A 16193-nucleotide genomic window follows, 5' to 3' on the forward strand; every position below is an offset into this window, starting at 1 on the left:
GAGCGTATCAGGCGGCAATTCTTGTGGGGGGAAGAATTAGAGGGCCACAGGAAGTTACACTTACTCAGCTGGGATAAAATTTGTAAGAGCAAATATGAAGGTGGGCTAAACCTTACATCGCTAAAGGATAGGAACCATGCGCTATTATCCAAATGGTGGTGGCGAGCATATAGTGAGAGAGGTTCATTTTGGAATCACTTCTTCACTTCATACTATGGCAAAAATTGGAACTACAGCATGGGAAGTATTTCAACCACAGCGTGTTCACCTACAGTACGTAATCTTTTGTCCATTCTTCAGGATGACAGGTGTAAATTTATCACTAATAGTGACAGCTTCTCATGGAGTTGTGGGAATGGTGAAATGATTTACTTCTGGGAAGATCGGTGGCTGGGCAATACATCACTTTCTGCCTCATTCCCTGACCTGTATAGGAAGTCCTCTAAAAGACATGCGGTTGTGACAGAAGTATTATTCAGGATCAGATCCTCTCCTTTGGATGAATCGCTTTGGATGTCCACTCTGACTCATGATAACATCAGTACGCTAAATGTGCTAGTCTCTAAACTAGCAGTGGTCACCCTAACAAGAGATGCCGATAGATTAATCTGGAAATCATCCGGTGGGTGCTTCTCGACCAATACGGCGCATAAGTTGATTCGATCCTTAGATGACGGATACTCAAGGCCACGTCATAACTGGAATGTAATCTGGAAGCTGAAGGTACCTCCGAAAATACAAATTTTTCTGTGGAAAGTTGTATGGGGAGCTTTACCAACAGCCTCAATACTTAGTCAAAGGATGCATGCAATGAGCCCGTGCTGTCAGTGGTGCTCTTCCAGCCCAGAAACTATTCAACATCTATTCTGGGAATGTGAACTAGCAACAAGGGCGTGGTCGTTTGTACAGAATTGGTGGAATCTTGGTGCACGAAAACTTAACAGACACAGACTCAATATCTTCTCTCTTCTCCAGCTGTACAGTCAAAAACATATAAACAGAATTTGGCAACTAGTTGTCGCAGCTACCCTTTGGACGATTTGGCTTGCTCGTAACGACGTGGTATTCAATCAAGTTCGTGTAAAAGTTTCAACAATGCAAGAGTTAATACAGTTAAGGGTTTCGAATTGGGGAACCGCTTCCAAAATTCTACTTTTCTCCAACTCGCCTTTGTGGAAAGTCAACCCGGTTGGTGCAATATCTGTTCATCACCACTTAGATGTCTCAAACTTCTGGAAAATCAGAATGGCCAACTATCATGCAGTCTGCATGGTTAACGCTACATGGTATGCTAACAGTATGGGAGTCACAGTAGGAGGAATTGGCGGATTAGTGAAAAATAAGGACGGCAGAATCATCTACAGTTTCTCTGGGCCCACGGCTGCACAGAATATTCTTGAAGCTGAGATCGCTGCCATGTTGCATGTCTTAAATATTATCAGGTACTCTATCCTGCATAACAAAAGAGTGGTTCTATGTTCGAGTTCAATTAAGGCCATAGACAGCATTCATGAGGGTTTGGATCGAACATTCCCTTTGTTGGCCACTACATTTAATGTGCAAATCCTGCTAGAGAAATCTGTTTGCTTGCACTTTGTTCCTTCTGTAATCAATGAGGAGGCTGGCTTGTTAGCAAAAAATGGCACGAGCAGGACTTTTTTATCATGTCGCTGGGCAGTGGATTCTATTTAAAGGGGCATTTGTCCATTTCTTCATTGACTTTCTTTCCAGAGTTTATTCTTTTATTCTTTTAGCTTATCTTAGTCTCCCTTTCTTTCTTTTCTAGTTCCATCTTTCCCGGGAAAAATTTCAAATTCGACTAGTCCCTAGAATAGCCTTTCTACTAGCCCTCGGTTTGGGTTTCAATAAGTTTTATCCGCTGGGTAAAGCTTCCTCCCGCGTTTCTCAGTTTTCCACTGCTGTCTTTCGGAATTCCCATCAATATACAGTGAAGCATGCCGTTGATAGCACCTCTCCATATATGCTGTCATACACGTATTTGTTTTCACCACTTCTTCACCTCTCTCATCTATACCCCTGTTCATTTTACTTCTTCATTTTACTTCTTCATTTCTAATCTCTTTCTGATGGAACACCTATGGGAGATTCCAGAAAAAGAAGCAGTCAAGATCAATGTGGCTTGTGTGGTGGTGCAACAACCGTCACTGTATGGCAACACCAAAAGTGCTGCTGCTCTGATACGTGACGAACATGGTGGAAAAGTTTGGGGAGCCATGGGACCTTTCAACAACTTCACTGAGGAACAAGCGCTCATGGCAGGCATCCAGTCGGCTTGCATATATGCCCAGGAGCACGACTTACAGGTCACTCACATTGAGACCTCCCACCTCGACGTTTTTGAATTAATCAGACTTCAAGAGCATGTACCTATTCCTGAGGAGCAGCTAGAGGCTTTTCGCTTATTCAACACTGTGCATGCAAACCATTATGTGGAAGGCGAAACTGATCGTCGCATCTCTTGGATTCCGGAGCACATGAATGAGGCAGCAACATATTTGGCTGAGTATGGGCTTCACCACTTTTCTGGCTTCGTGGAGATTCCAGGTCCACAGACAGTAGGAAATTTACAGTTCCTACTTGATAGGGACATGGGTATGGTCATTGCCAACCCAGAGGTCGAACTCCTTCCAAACCTGGGTTTGGGTGAAGTCGTGGATGGTCCTCCACCTCCTGCTACTCATCCTAAGCGTAGGTTCAGTTCCTCCTCTTTCATGGATGATGAGGCAGGCATGGAAAATGCTTTCTTGGACATCGGCGTCCTACATGGTAAGGATGACTCTCTCTTTTCTTGGGCTTTTAAAACTCCATCCTGCGAACAGAAACCTCCTGTGTTCAAGGTTTCGCCGTTCAAGTCTGCTGCTGTTATGTTTGGGGATCGTGGCAAGGGTAAGGCAAAAATGTACGAAGATTATGCTTTCTATGATGATGGCCATCTGTCCAAGCGAGCAATGGAATTGCTCGACTCTGGTGCTTTACTGCACTATTCTGATGCTTTTGGTGAAAAGGTTATTGACCTTGAAACTCATGTGGCGAATGGTTTCTTCGCCAAAGACATCCTACACTACGCTGTGCTTGACACTCTTGGCATGTTGGAATCTATGCTTGAAGATAAACATCCTCTGGTTGCTGATATTGTGAGTTCGAAGAAAATGGAACTCATGCCGGTTGACTCGGTGTTGACACTCATGGGTCTGGATGAGGATGCATCCCAACCATCGAACAAGAGAGCCCGTAGGGCTTCTAGCGTTTGATTTAGTTCCATAGTCTTCTTTTGCTATTCCAGTCCTTGTTGATGGTGATATGTAGTCTACATTACGTACCGAGTTCCTAGGTCTAAGTAGTTGTAAGATGTACTTTCTCGGGGTTTCTTTCATTTTCTGCTGCAGGGTACTGTGGTTTGGCCTTGTGCCTTTTTGTTTTGGCTTCTCAAAGAAGCCTCCTATTGTAAGACTCTCCGAGAATGGTTTATAATATTAGCTCCTGCTTATCAAAAAAAAAATAAGAAAAAAATTGTGTCATGTTTAGAATTTAATAAGAAATACTAAATAAAAAGGAAAAGAATTGTATCATTTTAAGAATTCAATAAGAAAAGAATTGTATCAGTTTTAGAATTATTGAACCTGATTTTTTGAATTATAACTATATTTTCTCTCCGAAATTCAAGAAAAATCAGAAGACTGAATCGAGCAATTGTAGAGACGCCCGCATCCTCCTTTATATATATATATGATTGATGATGATTGATACTTTTTCTATAACCCGGAGCACGAATATCAGCTAATAATTCTAGCGCTTTTCCACGTCTGGGAGCTCTCGTTCACATCGGATATAACTTTGGAGAAGGTATTGAAATAGGTTTAGATGTAAACTTTTTAGTTTTTATTTCTAATGAAGCTATTAATATATTTTGATTAATTTTTTATGATATTGTTAAATAAAAGATTAAGGACACGCAACCTATTTTTATTTCTAGAAATCAGGTCATAAGTTTCTAATTTAAATAACTTTACATTATGTTCGTCAAAATTAAAAAAAACAACTGTACATTATCCAAAGATTCTTGGTGAACAAATTTGTGGAATTTGAAACTGATAGGTACAATAACCCATGTATTTAGTGATATTCACGAGTCCACATGTCCATCTATTTGAAAAATCATGTACCATGTTATGTTCAACAAGTTACAACGCCTTGGTCGACAAAATTATTGTGAAGGATAATTACAAAATCATGTACTAGCTAGAATAATACAAGTGTAGAGGAAAACTACGTACGTAAAAAGAGTAGCGCTGCGTATTCAAATGTTTGCTCTAAAATATTTTTTTAAACAATGTGATAGATAGAAGATTAATTTTAATTGCTGGTTGATGTGTATGTATTACCGGTGTGGTGTGAGTTAAACTTATCATACGTTACCAACTGAATTCAAAAAATTTATTTAGAAACACTTTTGGGTACACAACATTTTGTATAAGAAAGCTTATTGAATACTCCATCCGTCTCAATATACATGTCTATTTTGACTAGTCAAATTAACTATATATTGACTGACATTTATATGTATTATATGATTGATAAAAATTTAAAAAAGTATTTTCGAAAAATAAATCTCGTCTATTTTAATATGCAACTTTTTGTTTTCTAAAATAACAAATAAATATATTTTAATATTTGATCAAAAATTTGTCACTTTGACTTCTCGAAAAGCAAAAAGGATATGTAAAGTGAGACAAAAGGAGTATGATCGATAGTCAATAATATTAACACTTTCGATAGTTGGGACCACAAATATCACCTAATAATTTTAGCTCATTTTCACATTTGGAAGCTTCTGAAGTGGGTGAAGTGGTGAGACCAGTTGATTTTTAATGTATAAAAAAGAGATTGTAGAATAAAAGTAGTGTGAAAAAAAAAAAGAAAAAGTGTGAAAGTGGTGGGAACTATTAATCATTTTTGGTAAGTTTGGAAATATAAAAGACCGAATGAGACATTCAAAAGAAAACTGTAAAGAAATGGTCGGGGGAGCAAAATATAACTTTTTGAGAATGTATAATTGAAATTAAGGGGGAGCAAAATATAACTTTTTGAGAATGTATAATTGAAATTAAGTAGATTTCAGAGAATTCTTTTATTTTTATTTCCAATGAAGCAATTATTATATTCTAATAAAAATATTTATGATAATGTTAAATAAAAGATTAAGGGCGCATAGCATGTCGAGGGCAGTAAATCGATACGGATTATTCGGTGTCTCGGCTTATATCCAGCCCGAATATGATCCACGGTTCATATTCGATTCGAACTCAGATACATGTTGTGTGTGTTCAGAAATAATTTCAAAATATAATACATAATTTTTTAGGGGTCGCAAGGGGTAAAGTAGCTGTTCGACATCAAATTTGAGGAATTTAGGAGGCGATTCGGGTAAACTTAAAAAAGTGTTTGTTGTTTAAAGTAAAGAAATTGATCAAAACTGAGAAATAAAATAAAACTTATAAATGATTTAAATTGTTTGGAATAGAAGCAAGAGTCCCGAAACAAAAGTTAACATTCTTAATTTTTTATAAATACTTATGACTTTTTACGCAAATTGATCAATAAAAGTCGACTTCTTATCCAAAACACCATCCAAAAAAACGGAAGCACTCCCCAAACACGCACCCGAACTACACGTATACTTAGTGATATTCACGTGTCCATCTCGCTCTGATACTATGTAGAGAACCAATCCCTCTAAAACCTCAAAGTGTCAGAGAATGACCTTTTTGAGGATCTTATATTCTAACACATCTATCATAAAGATAATGTACTACATTATTTTCGACAACGTTAGTCTACAGAATCATGTATGGGCTAGAATAATACGAGTGAAAAAGGAGAATTACAAAAAAAAAAAACAACAAACATTTTGAATATGCTAGTGAATAATATCAACAAATCGGGATTATGAATATCAGCTGACCCTCTCCATCCGAGGAGATAGGAGATTCTTTACGTTGACGGTTTGCACGCATGTTGAGACTTCTATAAAATATAATTTCATAACGTTTTTCTAATTATCTTTTTAATAAAAATTAAATTTCTTTCAGAAAAAATTTCTTTAAAAAATATTATCACTACGTCATATATGGGCAAATAAGACACTCAAATACGTTTACCTTAGACCCATTTTATGTTACAATAAGTCTAATGTAAATGCAAAATTACCATTTCTTCCGCTAGTGCTACCATTGCTAGCAAATGTAATATTTTGATTATCAAATGTAACACAACTAAAAGTATTACGTTGCAGAGATATAGCAACACTTGATTAACCAAATGTAACACTAATTCAGTGTCACCTTAATTTATGGAAAAGTGACGTGGCACCCACTTGGCTGCACTGCCACGTCATCATGTGGAACTCATTGCTACGTGGATTGCCACGTCAGCATAGTATATAACTTTTTGAGAAGTTATTAAAGCAGGTTTTGAAATAAAAACTATTTTATTTTTATTTTATTGGAATTATTATTAAATTTTAATAAACATTTTAGTTATAATTTTAAATAAAAGTTTGAGACGTAACGTATAGATTAGTAGTATTCAGGTCATGATAAATTTCTAATTTAAACAACTCTATATTGTCCAAAGATTCTAGTGAACAAAGGTTGTGGAATTTGAAATTGACACACGATAATCCATATATTTGGTGATATTCACATTTCCAGCTATAATGAAAAACCATGTACAACGTTATTTTCAACATAGCGAGTCTACAGAATTATTTCCGAACAGATGATTATATAGTGCTTGAGCTTGTTTGCAGGGACTTAAAATCCCGATTTTAAGTCATTTTTCAGGTTAAATTGAATGTCTATTTGTATAATGAATCAGAAATCGGTTTAAAGTTAGAAATAAATCAGAAACTAACTTAAAATCAGAAGTTAGTTTGAAGTACGCACCTTTTTCAATCACTTAATTTTTTAAACCTATTTTTTAATAAAATTCATCCATAAATCATAAATTACCCATAAATCACTTTTATTTTACTATTACGTTTTTAATAACTCATAAATCATTAATAAGTCAAAATTACCCAGGCAAACATCTTAATCTCTCAGTTTATCACGTTAAGCCATAAGTCAAAATTTTAATCTCAACCAAACGACCTCCTTGTTTGGGTATTGCTTTTTTTTTAATAACTTCTGTTTTATAAGTCGGAATCATCTTATTCGTATCATTTATGTAAAGTAATTATAAACCAACTTTTGATTTATAAATTAAAATCCAAGAAGTTTGAAAACCCAAACTTTTTTATTTGTTTTATTTTCGAATTTTGACTTAATAAAAATGTATGGATCATTCTAAAATATATTTTATAATCCTTTACTATTTTTTATTAATTTTTATATCTAATAAGTCTTGCCCTTTAAAAAATTATCAAACCAAATAAATTAAAAATTACTTTTAACTTTTAAGTAAATTTTCATTTAGAATCAATAGACACTTATTTTAAGTTAAACCGAATAACTTATAATATATTATATTATAAACCTCTAGCCTCTCCTAACCCTAATTCTCTCTAACCTCTAGCCTCTCTTTTGTCGTAGCCGCCGGGGGCTTCCATCGGTTTTCACCAGTGGAAAGCCGCGAATCTCTTAATTGCTTTGTTTTTTTGTGTTAGTTTTTGAATAATACATCTTCTCGGAAAACTTAGATTTAAAACCATCGGAGATTTCGCGGTCTCTCTTCCAAGCGGGTGAGTTTCATTCCGATTTCTCTTATTATCGTGGTTCGGCTCCGGATCTATTATCGGTAGAATTCTTAGATCTAAAACCATCGGAGATTTCATTGTCTTTCTTCTCTGTTTTAAGTGGGTGGATTTTTAGTCCGATTTCTCTTGTTTTTGTGGTTCTGCTTCAGATCTAAGGCTGTTTTCTCTTCCTGGTGAGAGTTTTGTTTTTCGCTTCTTAATTGTAAGCGGGATCTTGATTTGGTAATGAAAGTTTGTATGGAATTGCCGTTTTGGTCGATAGCTCAAACGATACCTCTATCAGGGCATGATAAAAAGGGTACCAGTAAATCAACGAGGATGCATGAAGCGGGTACTTGTATTTGTATATACATTTTCTTCAAAATATCGTTTAACTGTCTTTTTATGAGAACAGGCGATTGCAATTTACTGTTTGTTCGACTCGATCATTGTTGTAGATGCCGTATGGCTTTTTATTATTAGATTAACACATTTGTTTCAAAAAAAAATTATATTACATTATAATTTTTAAAAAAAAATTGTACACATTCGTTCCAACATAATCTTATTTCTTTACTAATATTTTTTTAAGTGTGCACGATTGGATAGCGGAAGTGGTGAACTTATCCTTTATTAGTCCTGGACACTCTGGCTTGAATCTGACATGTTTAATTAGTAAAATGAATGTACATATACATGGCCATTATATTAACAGGGAGGTAACTAATAACAACTTGACACGATCAATTTTTTGAAATTCTTTTGAGACATATTGGGACCTCTATCATTACTCTTCTAAAAAATACTACAAATAAAGATGATGATTTGATCTAGCATCATGACTTGCTAGTTGCTACATGTTAAATCACTACAACAGATAAGACATTTTACGACGGAACTAACGTAATCGCCAACTTCAATTTATGATGAAATTATAAGCATTTATCCTGAGACATTGCGACGAAAATTATATCTGTCGTTATTTTTATCGTTAAATCATGAGGTAAGTTAATTAAAAAATATGAAATATTCTCGAGCAAAAAACGCTTATACTTATGACGGATGGTACAGCTTGTGCAAATTTATCATATAAAATTGAAAGATAATCAAAAAGTGCCAACCGTGTTTTACATTTAAATTTACGATAAAAATTAGGTTCGAAATTCCATTATAAAAAGCCGTTGTATAAAATTGAAAAATAATTAAAAAGTTCCAACTCATGACCGTGTTTTTTAGGTTCGAAATTCCTTTATAAAAGCAGTGATTATTGTAAATTTGTAGTGTATTTATTATATATTTAAACAATAATCATATACTCTCGGAGATGTCTGATATCTGAGAATTGTTTGACATCTTCTGAGACTCGTATTAGATTTAATTTCATTTGCATTAAAGTAATTCCGACTGATATTTGTTGGTGCTTAATTCTAATTATTATTTTTTATAAAATTCATGAATTAAAAATCATACAGCATCTACAAATACAATGGATGGACAGACGTCGAAGAATATCGTTGTTGAATCTTTCCATCTTGGAGAGACAACTGAGCGATTTGAAGGTAATTCGAAGATATATACACTTGTTTCCATCTGATTGCATTTATTGTTCTCAATAATCGATCATAAATGTGATCCCATAATAACCTTCAAATCTGAATCAAACCCATGAAAATTATGCTCATTTATAAATTCGGTCATGGTGAACATCAAAATACATCAAAACAAAATAAACCAACTCTCACAAAAAAGAGAGACTAACAAAACTCAAATAAATTGGAAACTTATTGAATGAAAAATAAGATTTCAAAACAAGAAAATAGGAAAAAAATTTGGGGTTTTCCACCGGGGAAAACTAATAGAAGCCCTCTCCAAAATCTTTAATGGATGCTAGAATTTTGAGAAAGACGGAGAGAGGGCGCTGAGGGCCTGAGGCTGCGTTGCTTAATTTCAATTCTGATTACAAATATGAATTGAATCTCCCTCTTCGTACAAATTATAAGTGAACTGAATATGCTATATTTTAAAACTAAGCAAACAAAAACTAGAAATTAGAGCAGTTTTGAGGAGGCTTTTATCGGTTTTTACTGGTGAAAAGCTCCAATTCCTTTTCGGTTTTCCTGTTATCACATTTTTATTTCTTCAATAAAACTCCCAATTTATTTGAGTTTCAATAATTTCTCAATTTTTTTGAGTTGTGTTAGTCTCTTCTTGTCAAAGTTTGACTTTTGTTTGATTGAAATTTGATGTTTTTATGACCGAGGTTATAGATCGGCAAAATTTTCATGATTTTGATTCAGACATGAAAGTTCTTATGGGATTGCATATAGCTCAAACAGGATTAAATTTAGGTGGAGATCTCAACAAAGCGAGTACATATAAATCTCCAGATGGATGCGGTGAAGATGGTACTTGTAAATATATCATGTTCAACAAATCGCGTGATTATATCTCGAAGAATAGATTAATCCACTATTATTTCTGTTTACGTTTGTTCGACTCGACCATGTTTGTAGATGTCTTATGACTTATCACTAATGAATTAAATTTTATTCAAAAAAAAGTGAACTGAATATTTTAAAAAAAAATATGAATGTTAAAAATCCTAACTATTTGTCGTGATGTATCTTTAATTTTTGAAATTTGATTTTACACACACGTATGATATCATTAAAAGAATTATAATAATTTATTATTATATTGATAATTTTTATATAATGATGTGTAAATATCAAAATAACACAAATACATAAATTAAAAATTATTTTTTATTTAGAAATAAAATCTCACTCGTAATTGATAAACACATATTTTAAGATAAATTAAACGGCCCTTGATTTTCTGGTTAAATATCAGAAAATAACTTCAATACCACTACTAAAAATGCTATCTATGTACTTTAACCAAGATATATTATATTACGGTTTACATAGATATGGCATGTTTTCTGGGTTTAAATCAAGTGTCCATCCTCTAACAGCAACTGCAACAGGTATCACCTGTTAGGTAAAAAATGCTGAGGTGACATTAAAAATTGGAAAATATAAATATTTTTTCTTCAAAAGCTCAGCTCCCACCGTTGCAACCTAGCTAAAATTTTAGATATGCACTGCTCGCTACATCTGTTGAACTTGAAAGCCGAGGTGTATCAAAGAAGATAGCTTCAATAACTAACAAAATATATAATAAATAATAAAAAATAAAAAAATATATCATTTGCATTATAAAATAAAATTATTTAAATATTTAAATAACATGTATTCTTGTATAAGAACTTCATTTGATTAAATTTAGAAAATAATTTTTTATGAGTTCTATTTACAATACATAACTACGATGTGAAAATTTAGCCGTTAAAATTTGAAAATAGTAAAATAATAAATTCTTATATAATAATATCATTATAGTTAATTAAAATAAAATATATATTTATATAAGATGTTTATAAGAAAGTTATTTATAAAATTTATTTCTAATAAATAAATATAATTTGAAAATATAATTATTAAAATTTCAATATAACAGAATAACATAATTTTAAATTTAGCTAACCATTATATGGACAAAACTTAGTGGTTCAATAAATTTTTACCTAAATCATACAGATAAAATTTCAGCAAAGGTAGAATGATAAAATTTCTTCAACCAGCAGCTTATCACAAAAAAATCTAACAAAAAGTCTGAAAGTCAACAAGTTCATGCTGTTAATATATGCACTATAAATACGGTCGTAGGATACCTCTAATATTCATCACTCTATCCTACTCTTCAAATAAAATTTATTTCTTTTAGATATGGCTTCAAGTGTGGGACGTAATTCAGCAGGTTTTCATCCAAGCATTTGGGGGGACAAATTCATCCCCTCCAGTGACTCAGCTCTTAAGGTATGCTACCTAAATTTTCATACACGTATCTAATTAAGTTACTATAAGTGCATGAATAGGTACCAAACTTACCAACCAACATGTGTAAATAGAAAACTGATGTGGACTGCCAAGAGGAAGAGAAGCTCCAACTGCTAAAACAGGAAGTGAAGAAGATGCTGACTGGTGCAGAGATTCCTCTGCAAGAGTTGATATGCTTAATTGATGACATTCAACGTCTGGGGCTGTCTTACCACTTTGAAGCCGAGATTGATAAATTATTACACTGCGTCAAGGATAGCTTTATCGACTATTATGGCACTAAGAATAATGATAATTTACATGATGTTGCACTAAGTTTTCGCCTACTTAGACAAGAAGGGCATAATGTTTCATCTGGTGGGTTAACAGTTTGGTGTAGTTTTAATTATTTAATGAGACAGGCATAATTTCAGAGTACTGACATATATATGTGTTTATGTGTGTTTATATCTACCTAGACGTATTCTCCAGATTCCAGGACAGCAACGGGAAGTTTATGGAGGAATTGGCTAAGGATGTGAGAGGAATGCTAAGTTTGTTTGAAGCATCACACATGAGAGTGCATGGAGAAAGTATACTGGAAGATTCTCTTGAATTTACCACCTCTCACCTTAATTCATATCTGGATTCCAACCCGAATGTTCCACTAGCAGACCTTGTTCGTCGTTCATTGAAGTACCCCCTGCGTAAGAGTTTTAATAGGATGGTGGCAAGGTTTTACATTTCCATCTACCAAAAACTTGAGTGGCATAAGCAAGTGCTGTTGGAATTGGCAAAATGTGATTTTAACCTAGTGCAAAAGGTTCATCAAAATGAGCTAGGTTATATCACAAGGTAATATCTACATATATCAAATTTAATTTCTCTAGTCTCTTGGGTACAAAATATATACATAAATTTATCTTTCATCTTTGGAGTGAATAAATTTCAGGTGGTGGAAAGATTTAGATTTCAAAAACAGAACTCCTTTTGCAAGAGATAGGGTAGTAGAATGCTACTTCTGGATAACAGGGGTGTACTTTGAGCCCCGGTATGCAGCAGCCCGAAAATTTCTAACCAAAACTATCTCCTTAACATCCATAATTGATGACATATATGATGTGTATGGAACCCCAGAAGAGCTTGTGCAACTCACTGATGCGATTGATAAGTAAGTCGGTTACTGAAGATGATTGACTGTTTTAATAGTACGGTATTTTGACAAGGTGCTAGATCTTGGCATATCCAACACACAACTTTAATACTACGTTAGTTGCTTAAATTAAGACGAAAAAATGTGTGACAATTTTTGTAGTTAAGCAATTGTATTGTCCACAGATGGGATATGAGTATCTTAGATGAGCTGCCGGAGTACATGAGATACGCTTATAAGCCTCTATTGGATGTTTTTGCTGAAGCTGAAAAGGAGATAGCAAAGGAAGGGCTGCCGACGTTTGGAGTCGATTATGCTAAAGATGCAGTAAGTACTGTGGTAGCTAGGCAGAGAAACGGTTTAACTATGCACGTAGTGAATATTTAATGGGTTGATATTTGATTTTCAGTTCAAGAAGTTGACAGTAACATATCTCCACGAAGCTAAATGGCTCCAGACCCAGTACTTCCCATCGTTTGAGGAGTACATGAGAGTTGCCCTTGTTTCTGGGGCGGTCAAAATGCTCTCAGTCGCAAGCTTCGTGCGAATGGGTGACATTGCAACCAGAGAAGCATTCGAGTGGCTGTCTAAAGATCCCTTAGTTGTCAATGGTTTATCCGTGATTTGCAGACTCAGCGACGACATTGTGGGACATGAGGTAATTAACATAGAGGGGGTTTGAAAACGTGCATTCCATTTTGAATGATAGATTTCAAATGATATGATTTAAGTTGTCATTTCAAATCCATATTCCCGAACATGTTATTTATTCAAATTCAGAATTTGAGATGAAATGTAGGTCCCCAGACAGACCATAAGATTATCGCATGTTTGAACAGTCCATCACGTTAAACTAATCCTCTACCGTTATGATCTACTAATAAACTGATTGATATTATAATTGTAGTTCGAGAATCAGAGACCCCATATACCATCAGCTGTGGAGTGCTACATGAAATCACGTGGTGTTACAAAGGAAACTGCTTATGCTGAATTACGGAAACCCATCATAGAAGCATGGAAAGACATGAACGAGGAATGCCTCCTTCCAGAAGCCCCTCCTAAGCCGTTGCTCGAAAGGGTCTTCAATCTGGCTCGTGTCATAAACTTTCTTTATGACGGCCATGATGGATACACACATTCCTCAACCAGGACAAAAGATATGATAACCTCGGTTCTCATAAATCCCATTCCAGCATAAGCCTCCAACATTATTAATTATAAATCCCATTCCAAAAGATATATATGTAATATGTGGCTTTTGGTACTGTTCGTTGTTTCAATAATCTATAAGACCTGTGAGCTGGGCGGCAGGAGCTTTTCTGTATGTACTACTCCTAATTAATGAATAAGACCTGTAAGGTTGGAGCTATGGTCTCTGTAATAAGCATGCATGTAGCAGTACTGTTGTACTCTTTCATATTATAATATTATTAATTACTCCTTCCGTTTCAAATTTACATGTCCATTTTTAAAAAATCACATAATTTAAAAAAAGTGGATTGCGAGGAAAAAAGGTGTATAATTAAGTTATTAATTGAACATAATATATGGTGTAAGGTTGATCTTGGAAATATAAATTAGTAATATGTGAAGGTGAGTTGATTTTGGAAATATAAATTTACATTGAAAGTTGAAGTGGACAAGTATCTTGGAACAAATTTTTTTTCCTTCTAAAGTGGACATGTATTTTGAAAAGGAGGGAGTATAATATAACTAAATTTATTGCGATACTCCATGTTCTTGTGAATTTCTTATTTTCCATAAACTTTATATATGTCGTTATGATAATTTTTTACTTTGATCCGTTTTTTGAAAATTCCCGATTTAACCGATTAATCTTTAACAATGTGATTGGCCGGTTCGATTCTTAAAATCCGATTAATCCCTTATAAATCTTTCTTAATCAAAGTATATATACAATAATTTATTAAAATTACAATACTATATTACTTTAATTATGAACAATTAAATAATTTTGATATAGTAAATATATATTTGTTAATAAATAACTAATATAACAATACTTAAATATTAAATAATATTTTAATATTAAAATACATCGATTTTTCCTACAATTAATCCCTGATTTTTAATTAATCCTGAATCCGTAACTCAGCTGATTAGGTCTGATTCTCGATTTTTGTGACATTGCTTTGGATCTATTATTATGAATTTTGTTTACAGTTTTTCTAACTAATTAATTTACAATTATGTTTACTAGTTTCTAATCATGGACCTATTATTATCAACTTTTTTTTATCACTCATGGACATTGTTCTAAAAATCCCCGATTTAACCGATTAATCCCCGATAATCCCCTACAAGATCGGTCACCGATCCGATTTTTGAAATCCGATTAATCCTTATATATATTTCTTAATCGAAGTATGATTAAGAAATATTATGTATGATTTCCCTAATGAATGAAGAACTACTATTGATAGCACACAAAACTGTAGGCCTCTAGCTTTGCCTCCGTGACGGATTTAGAAACGAAATCTTAAAGAGCACGATAAAAATTTTCAAAAAACACCAAAATATTTTAAATTTTGAGAGGACACTTTTGTAATTTCATAAAATTTAAAATAGTAAAAAAATATAAAAATAAAATTTATATGGCACGTGTCTTCCCGTGCCTCTTTGTAGTCCACCCATCTGAGTTACCTACATATTAGACTAGCCCCCTCATCCCTTCAAGTAGCCATATCGCACAGTATAAATAAAGGGAGAAGAAACCCAGAAAAGGATAAGCACCAGACACATACCGAAAACTCATATAACCACGACAGCTACAGAATCTTTTAAAATCCCTACTGTCTGCCATCAACTATAATTTTCAAAAAAATGGGAAGCTCATACATATTTTGTTGGACAAACATGACAAGCTGCAACGGTTTCTTTCTCACTGACAAACACAAGGATCAGCTCTTTCTTCTCAACATCAGTGGGGTGATATATTTACATTGCTTCCGTCCACCTGTATATATATTAAATATTGTATTAGCTGGCCGCGTCCATAGGTATTTATATGAGTAGTGTGTGCACAAAATTGTATACACAAAATTTGTGCATGACATGACAATTAATGTGGTGAGTTTTAATTGGAGTTAGTTTTTGACGTAAATACAGAATATTTATTCCAATTAAAATCCATCACATCTCATTATGCACAAAATTTTGTACACCAAGCATTTTCCTATTTTTATTATTAAGTGACGTTAGTGATATCATACTAATTTCAAAAAGCTTGTCATATTTTAATTAATAAAATAAATACATATACACATGACATATAATATATTTATAGTAGAGTAATTAATAACAACCCACACAATTTTTTTGGAAAATTCCAGAATATTTTTTCAACACCTCTAACTGTTCTCTTTATTAGTAATTATTT

At 33.6% G+C, this 16193-nt stretch overlaps 1 protein-coding gene across 1 annotated transcript; it reads left to right on the forward strand.

Annotated features, from left to right (window-relative positions):
• The first annotated feature begins 11508 nt into the window (after positions 1–11508).
• LOC108205231 (sesquiterpene synthase 2) lies at positions 11509–14246 on the forward strand. The gene is made up of 7 exons (XM_017375102.2): positions 11509–11637; positions 11730–12015; positions 12117–12492; positions 12590–12808; positions 12976–13117; positions 13200–13448; positions 13698–14246. Exons 1-7 carry the CDS (start codon positions 11548–11550, stop codon positions 13989–13991), a joined length of 1656 nt encoding a protein of 551 aa, XP_017230591.1. The 5' UTR covers positions 11509–11547; the 3' UTR covers positions 13992–14246.
• The last annotated feature ends 1947 nt before the right edge of the window (positions 14247–16193 follow it).

The sequence above is a fragment of the Daucus carota genome, chromosome 1, assembly GCF_001625215.2.
Source record: "Daucus carota subsp. sativus chromosome 1, DH1 v3.0, whole genome shotgun sequence".
NCBI lineage: Eukaryota > Viridiplantae > Streptophyta > Magnoliopsida > Apiales > Apiaceae > Daucus > Daucus carota.

Bases quoted from the DNA above. Each gene is read 5' to 3' on its own strand.
- LOC108205231 (XM_017375102.2), top strand. From the start codon at position 11,548: ATGGCTTCAAGTGTGGGACGTAATTCAGCAGGTTTTCATCCAAGCATT. The intron at 11,638-11,729 runs GTATGCTACCTA...ATGTGTAAATAG, and splicing joins CCAGTGACTCAGCTCTTAAG to AAAACTGATGTGGACTGCCA. The intron at 12,809-12,975 runs GTAAGTCGGTTA...TATTGTCCACAG, and splicing joins CTCACTGATGCGATTGATAA to ATGGGATATGAGTATCTTAG.